Source organism: Rhinoraja longicauda, chromosome 20 (assembly GCF_053455715.1).
Source record: "Rhinoraja longicauda isolate Sanriku21f chromosome 20, sRhiLon1.1, whole genome shotgun sequence".
NCBI lineage: Eukaryota > Metazoa > Chordata > Chondrichthyes > Rajiformes > Arhynchobatidae > Rhinoraja > Rhinoraja longicauda.
Window position 1 is genome coordinate 8,456,533 of NC_135972.1, and position 8,007 is coordinate 8,464,539.

The window sequence follows — 8,007 nt, forward strand, 5'->3', positions numbered from 1 at the left end:
GCAAGCCAATACATGATTACAATCAAGGCAGTTACAGTGTACAGATGCGTGATCAAGGGAAGAACGGGAATATCGTTTAGTGCAAGATAAAGTCCAGTGAAATCCAATCGTAGACAGTCACAGGGTCTCCAATGAGCTCAGGACTGCTCGCTAGTTGTTGATAGCATGGCTCAGTGATAGCCTGATAACAGCTGGGACGAAACTGTCCCAGAACCTGGAGGTGTGCGTTTTCACACTTCTGTACCTCTTGCCTAATGGTGGAGGGGAGTCAAGTCAAGTCAAGTCAAGTCAAGTCAATTTTATTTGTATAGCACATTTAAAAACAACCCACGTTGACCAAAGTGCTGCACATCTGATTAGGAAAAAAAAAAAGAAACACAGTGGCAGGCAGCCAAACACAACGGCGCGGCCATCTTGAACAAAATGTTTAACTAAAGCAGAATGGTGAACCGCGGCCGCGCCGCACCGGGCGATGGAAGGCCCCCCAGGAGGGAGTGGCCAAGACGTGACATGTCCTTGATTATGCTGCTGGCCTTGCCGAGGCTAAATCTCCAGCAGCAGCTATAAGGTTGAGAAGTTAAGTATTCAGCTGCTTGGGTGATGTGTATTCATCTCCAAGCTGCCTTTAGATAACCCTGGCAGCCAAGGACCCCTGGCTACAGTTCTGACAGTTGAATGAGGGGGGAAGGAGGTGACTGAATCCTGGAGGCTCCTGAATCCTGTGGGAAACAAGTCCTTCAGCCCACTTAACCTTTACAGACCACCAATTACCGATTCACACTAATCCTACATTTCATAAGTGATAGGAGCGTATAAGATTATTAAGGGGTTGGACACGTTAGAGGCAGGAAACATGTTCCCAATGTTGGGGGAGTCCAGAACAAGGGGCCACAGTTTAAGAATAAGGGGTAGGCCATTTAGAACTGAGATGAGGAAAAACTTTTTCAGTCAGAGAGTTGTGAATCTGTGGAATTCTCTGCCTCAGAAGGCAGTGGAGGCCAATTCTCTGCATTCAAGAGAGAGCTGGATAGAGCTCTTAAGGATAGCGGAGTCAGGGGGTATGGGGAGAAGGCAGGAATGGGGTACTGATTGAGAATGATCAGCCATGATCACATTGAATGGCCGAATGGCCTCCTCCTGCACCTATTGTCTATTGGAGCAGAATCGGGCCACTCGGCCCATCAAGTCTACTCCGCCATTCGATCATGGCTGATCTATCTCCCCCTCCTAACCCCATTCTCCTGCCTTCTCCCCATAACCCCATAACACCTGTACTAATCACGAACCTGTCAGTATCCATCTTAAAAGTATCCATTGTCGGCCTCCACAGCCCTCTGTGGCAACAAATTCCACAGATTCACCACCCTCTGACTTAAGAAATTCCCCCATCTCCTTTCTAAAATAAAACGTCCTTTAATTCTGAGGCTGTGCTCTCTGGTCCTAGACTCTCCCACTAGCGGAAACATCCTCTCCACATCCACTCTATCCAGGCCGCTCACTATTCGGTAACTTATCACACTTTTATTAATTCTCCCCACAGTCTCACAGAATCTTCCCCCAACCAGACTCTAGCACTGAGCTCTGACACATCCATAGCTGCTAATTAACATTAGCTGTCCAAAGTCTTTGAGACGCGGGAGGGAAACAGAGTACTTGGAGCAAAACCTACACGGGGGCAAACTCCACACAAACAGAACGCAGGGTCAGAATTGAACCCGGTTCTCTGGCAATGGGGTGCAGTGGCCCTACCAGCTATGCCACCGTGGCATCCATGTGCTTGCCTATTGTTTCTTACATGCAACACGTTTCGGGAAAAGGCTTCTCCGTGGATTGTCACCGTGTGGTGGTGGAGAAGCTTGTGTGGTCCTGAGATTCTGAGAGCGATGCCGTCTGGAGTTACGCTCCTGGTAGGGTCACCCATGGCGGTAAGGTCGAGGGGGGAGGCCCCTGACCAAGAGCAATCCAACCAAGACCTCAACGGTGGAACAGGCGGAGGATGACGGCTGACTTTAGTGGAGCGTCACAACGGCTGGGAAGGCGGATGAAGGCTGCAGCAGGAAAGGGTCCCCGGTCGTCTTGGACTCCACGCCACTGGATCCTGACCCAGATCTGTCAAGGACCGTGTGGTGGCTGTCTGTGCACCAGTCTCCCCACGTTAAACAAAGTCACGCACAGGCGTCCCGACCCTATGGAGAGGACAGTCACGCTCGCTTCCAGTGACTGCCGATGATCAAGTCAAGTCAAGTTTATTTGTTACATACACATACAAGATGTGCAGTGAAATGAAACGTCACCCACAGTCCAGCAATAGAACAATAAAAATAAACAATAACACACACACAATCACAACCAACACAAAATAAAATTTAAAAAAAAGAAACCCATCACAGTGAGTCTCCTCCAGTCACCTCCTCACTGTGATGGATGGCCAGAATGTCTTTCTCTAAAAGGAGATTTTCTCTTTTATCAGGCAACTGAATGGTCCTCCAACAACTAGAGAGTAGTCCTGAACTACTATCTACCTCATCAGGGACCCTGGGACTGTCTTTTGATCGGACTTTACTGACCTTACCATGTACCTTCTCCCCGTGACCTGCGTGGGTTTTCTCCGAGATCTTCGGTTTCCTCCCACACTCCAAAGACGTACAGGTATGTAGGTTAATTGGCTGGGTAAATGTAAAAATTGTCCCTAGTGGGTGTAGGATAGTGTTAATGTACGGGGATCGCTGGGCGGCACGGACTTGGAGGGCCGAAAAAGGCCTGTTTCCGGCTGTAGATATGATATGATATGATAAACGAAGGTATTTATTCACAAAATGCTGGAGTGACTCCGCAGGTCAGGCAGCATCTCGGGAGAGAAGGAATGGGTGACGTTTCGAGGGTCGAGACCACTAAACGTTATCCCCTTATCGTGTAAACTGCGAATGACTCGATTGAAATCATGTATTGTCTTTCCACTGGCCGGTTATCACGTGACAAAAAGCTTTTCACTGTAGCTCTGTGCACGTGGCAATAAACTGAACTGCCCACAAATGGAGCACAAGGTCAGAATTGAACCTGGGTCTCTGGCTCTGTGAGGCAGTGGCTCTAACAACATGGTGCCATCCATGTGCTTGTCCTTTGTTTCCTTTACGTACACCAAGGGCAGATAAAATGAGATGATGGATTATTTAAGAGGGGAAAGTGTGCCAATATAGCAATCCTTAGCAAATACCCTTGATGGAGTGAGGATATGGAGGAAGGAGTTGTTGGCCGGCTAATACTTAGAACTACGTGTGGTGTAGCAGCAGAGCGCCACTGCCTTACAGCGCCAGAGTCCCGGGTTCGATCCTGACCACGGGTGTTGTCTGTACGGAGTTTGCACGTTCTCCCCGCGACCCGTATGTGTTTTCTCCGAGATCTTCCGTTTCCTCCCACACCCCAAAGACGCACAGGTTTGTAAGTTAATTGGCTCTGTATAAATGTTTTAAAAAAATGTCCCTAGTGTGTGCCCGGATAGTGTTAATGTGCGAGGATCGCCGGTCGGCGCGGACTCGGTGGGCCGAAGACCCCTTTTCCGCTGTGTATCTCTGAACTAAACAAAACAAGGCTGGGAAAGCTGTGGATGGGAGGATGCTGTGGATGGATTTGCAAATGAAAATTGGATCTCCTGGGACACTAGAAGCAATGGGTTTGCAGAGGGCAGAAGTAACTTTGAGAAGTAAGCGGACCAGGGAAAATGTCCTGGCATTCAATAGGAATGAGTGGTAGAGGTGGGAAGATAAGATGTTCAGAAAATCCAGCTACATTTTCCTTGGTCTCTGTCCCCTTTGATGTCTCGTTTTCACACCTTACCCGTCCATATCTCTGTGTCTCCCTCTCCCCTGACTCTCAGTCTGAAGAAGGACCCAAAAATGTCACCCATTCCTTCTCTCCTCTCCAGAGATGCTCCCAGCCCCGCTGAGTTACTCCAGCAGTTTGTGTCTATACCTGCAGTTCCTTCCTACACATTAATTGTTGCGCACGACTGCAAGAATGCGAAGGAACATTTTTTATTTTGTTGGCTAAAAGAACTATGCTGGTTTCAATAGGAGGTTTAAACCTGAGGTAGAAAAGACAAATACTGATGTTCTTGAAATCTGATTTCGATTCATTCAACTTTGTTTTTAGTAACAGCAAGCAAAGCCGACAGTTCTAATTGCTGTACTCCGAAGAAAAGGAAGATTGGTATTCAGGGTGAGGCTTTTTACTTGCAAACTTTTTTCTTAATGGTAAACTTTGAAAATGGAAAATTAAGTTTATCAAATGCAAGGAAAGAAGTTGCATTTACGATTCTATTTTGTAAGTGATCGGAGCAGAATTAGGCCATTCGGCCCATCAGGTCTACTCTGCCATTCAATCGTGGCTGATCTACCTCTCCCTCTCAACCCCATTCTCCTGCCTTCTCCCCATAACCCCCGACACCCGTATCAATCAAGAATCTATCACTCTCCGCCTTAAAAATATCCACTGACTTGACCTCCACAGCCTTCTGCGGCAATGAATTCCACAGATTCACCATCCTCGGACTAAAGAAATTCCTTCTCATCTCCTTCCTAATGGAACGTCCTTAAATTCTATGGCTGTGCCCTCTGGTCCTTCATTCTCCCACTAATGAAAACATTCTCTCCACATTCACACTAACCATGCCTTTCACTATTTGGTAAGTTTCAATGAGGTCCCTCCCAATTTCACTGGAAACAATCCAGTGGTTCTTCAATAGCTGGCAGTAGTTTATCTGGGCTTTTAACTTCAAGTTGCTTGATTTATCTTCCAATTCACTAACATTAATGCTGTTTCTATTAGGGAAAAAGTCTGCTTAAAGTGAATGTTTGGGTTTGATTCCAAAAACGCCATGTTTGACCACTCTCTTTTTGAGCAGGGGAAACTGATTATCTTGCAATTCAATAGCTTTTGTTGCCATTTATCCACCATTGAATGGTGCTGAAATAATTAGACAGAATTGAACTCTGAATTATAAAAAGGTGGTGCAGCGGTAGAGTTGCTATCTTCCAGCGCCAGAGACCCGGGATCCATGCTGTCTGTACGGAGTTTGTTCGTTCTCCCAGTGACCTGCGTGGGATTTCTCCGAGATCTTCGGTTTCCTCCCACACTCCAAAGACGTACGGGTCCGTAGGTTAATGGGCTTGGTATAAATGTAAAATTGTCCCTAGTGTGTGTAGGGATAGTGTTAATGTGCGGGGATCGCTGGTCGGCGCGGACTCGGTGGGCAGAAGGGCCTGTGTCCGTACTGTATCTCTAAACTAAACTGAAGCCAAATAAGTGGTAGCGCTAGAGCTGGTAAAGAATAGTGAAGCGTACCAAGAACTTTTCATTTATAAAACCTGGTGCTTGCAGGAAAGAAAAAATGTGGGAGGAATCATGGCCGACAGACAAACAGCCATAGTTCTCAGCGGAAAACAAAGTGACATTGAGGGTGAGATTTTGTAGTTTGTTACTTGCAACAATACAAACAAATGTATTGGGTGTAGAAATCTCCATAAGATCATAGTTGATTGCAGCCTTCACTCTGTGTTCTGCTCTCCACCTCCCCTCCCTCTGCTACCTGCAGTACCAGCCCTCATATCTATCTACGTCAACCTCAAAGACTATACCAACCTTCAAAGAAAAGAAGTCCAAAGAGGGAGAGAAGAATATCGAGTGGGCTTATGTTCACTGGAATTTAGAAGGATGAGAGGGATGAGATGTTTTTAAGAAACATATTAAATTCTTAAGGGATTGGACAGGCTAGATCAGAATTTTTTCCCCCCATGTTTGGGGGAGTCTAGAACCAGGAGTCACAGTTTAAGAATAAGGGGTAGGCCATTTAGGACTGAGATGAGGAAAAACGTTTTCACCCGGAGTGTTGTGAATCTGTGGAATTCTCTGCCCCAATCCTTCTGTCTAGAGATGCTGCCTGGCACGCTGAGTTACTCCAGCATTTTGTGTTGTATCTACACTTCATAAGAAAGTCAGTCTTGCAAAGTTCCCATCTCCATGTGAAGAAATGTAACTCTTGCATTCCTCAGTTGACAGTTCACGTCCATGAAACGTTGCTGCCTTTAGGTCTTGGTATTCAGACCCTTTAGGGTCTCGACCCAAAACATCACCCATTCCTTCTCTCCAGAGATGCTGCCTGTCCCGCTGAGTTCCTCCAGCTTTTTGTGTCTATTGTAGCATGTCCTGCATTCACGCTCATTTTGCAATCTTTTTTTTCCCCGTTGTATCTATCCCGTAATTGGATTGAAATTGAAACAAAGTTTTGTACATCCTTGGGACCGTTGCTGCTGGATGATGTTGGATCACGGTCTCTAAAGAGGTGTTGCAACGACACGCTCGTGTTTAGTGCTGGCATTATCATGCTGTATATGGACAACTTTGTATCTATCAATGAATGCGATTGTATTGATGGTGTCACTTCAGCCTACATGAACGTTTACACACTTGGTTTCATTTCTGTTATGTATATTTGATAAAGGATGTACTTTCTGTACAGGAAGGAACAGCAGCTGCTGGTTTAAATCGAAGATAGACACAAAATGCCGGAGTAACTCAGCGGGACAGGCAGCATCTCCGAAACGTCACCCATTCCTTCTCTCCAGAGGAGCTGCCTGTCCCGCTGAGTTACTCTGGCATTTTGTGTCTACTTTCAGTACAATTGGAATTTGAAGGGAAATTCCTGCATCTGCAGTCTCTTTTAGTCCTTTCTTTTAAGACAACTGATCAATAAACCGATGGATCTTTGTTAGTGTGCACTAATCATTGTTTTGATCTGTGACAGGTGCCAAAGTCCTACCTGGTTATAACTGTCGTATTCTGATCCTGGACAAGACCTACTCTTCGTCGGGAGAGCAAGCTGTTCTTGTCACCCTTCTGCCACTTTCTGGACAACCCCGTAAAGCAAAGGAGAAAATCCGAAACAAAACGCAATGACTGTACAACGAAGTCTCTCTTACCGTTCCTTGTCTTGTCTAGTTAACTTTAATTGAGTTTTTGTTTTACAAAAGATTGTTCAATATATGAGGCGCCATTGCGTCCTCTGTCTGCTGCCATGTTAAACCGTTATTTTTTTCCCTTTTAATTATAAACTCACGTTCTTAATGCTATCCTCCTCCAATATTAGAATAAAGGTTTATTGTCCATTTGCCCTATTGTGAGGGTGGCACAGCAGTAGAGTTGCTGCTTCACAGCGCCAGAGACCCGGGTTCCATCCCGACTACGGGCGCCGTCTGTACGGAGTTTGTACGTTCTCCCCGTGACCTGCGTGGGTTTTCTCCGAGATCTTTGGATTCCTCCCACACTCCAAAGACGTCCAGGTTTGTAGGCTAATTGGCTTGGTATAAATGTAAATTGTCCCTGGTGTGTGTGGGATGGTGTTAGTGTGCGGGGATCGCTGGTCGGCGCGGGCTTAGTGGGCCGTAGGGCCTGTTTCCGCGCTGTATCCCTAAACTAAATGAATGATGATTGCAGTCGTAGGGTATGAAGTTTACACCATGAGTATATGTTATTGTAGGGCACATCCTCTTTGGAACTGTTGCTCTTATTCCAGTGTTGTGCATAAGCTAAGAAAATTTACCTCACTTTGATTGGTCCAGTACCTCAATTAAATTGTCCGAGATTATTGAGGTTTGAGCAAAACAAATGAAACAATTTTCTCTTTGAGTATTAAACAATATTTTCCCTAGTTATTGTGAATAAAGAAATGAGAGGTTAGATTACTTCTCGTTGTTGAAGGCTTATATTTTCAGAATGTATCATCTAATTTGATAAATTGGCTTGTATATTAGTTTAACTGTTCTGAACTTTATTGTTTTTACATTAGTTTTTTTACCAGTTGTAATTATTACAGTTTTCAATATGTTTATTGCTATCGAATTAAGTTGTACTTATTTGCTTTGTTCAGATGGACATTTATTAACAAATATTGACTGTCATTCAAACTTCTAATTTCCCACTGTGGGGGGGAAAAAAAACCTAGAGGTGTTTCTT

The 8,007-nt window shown here is 45.3% G+C and overlaps 1 protein-coding gene across 6 annotated transcripts in view; it reads left to right on the forward strand.

Annotated features, from left to right (window-relative positions):
- The window catches only part of LOC144603545 (uncharacterized), a 32,303-nt gene extending 24,515 nt beyond the window's left edge, over nucleotides 1-7,788 (forward strand). For 3 of the 6 annotated variants that reach the window (XM_078416902.1, XM_078416900.1, XM_078416901.1), the window contains exons 3-4: nucleotides 4,150-4,215; nucleotides 6,800-7,788. In XM_078416902.1, coding sequence (XP_078273028.1) covers nucleotides 4,150-4,215; nucleotides 6,800-6,951 — 218 coding nt within the window. In that variant the 3' untranslated portion in view covers nucleotides 6,952-7,788. The remainder of the gene's footprint in view (nucleotides 1-4,149; nucleotides 4,216-6,799) is intronic. The other 3 variants (XR_013548637.1, XM_078416903.1, XM_078416904.1) reach the window with 3 other exon arrangements.
- Nucleotides 7,789-8,007: the final 219 nt, after the last annotated feature.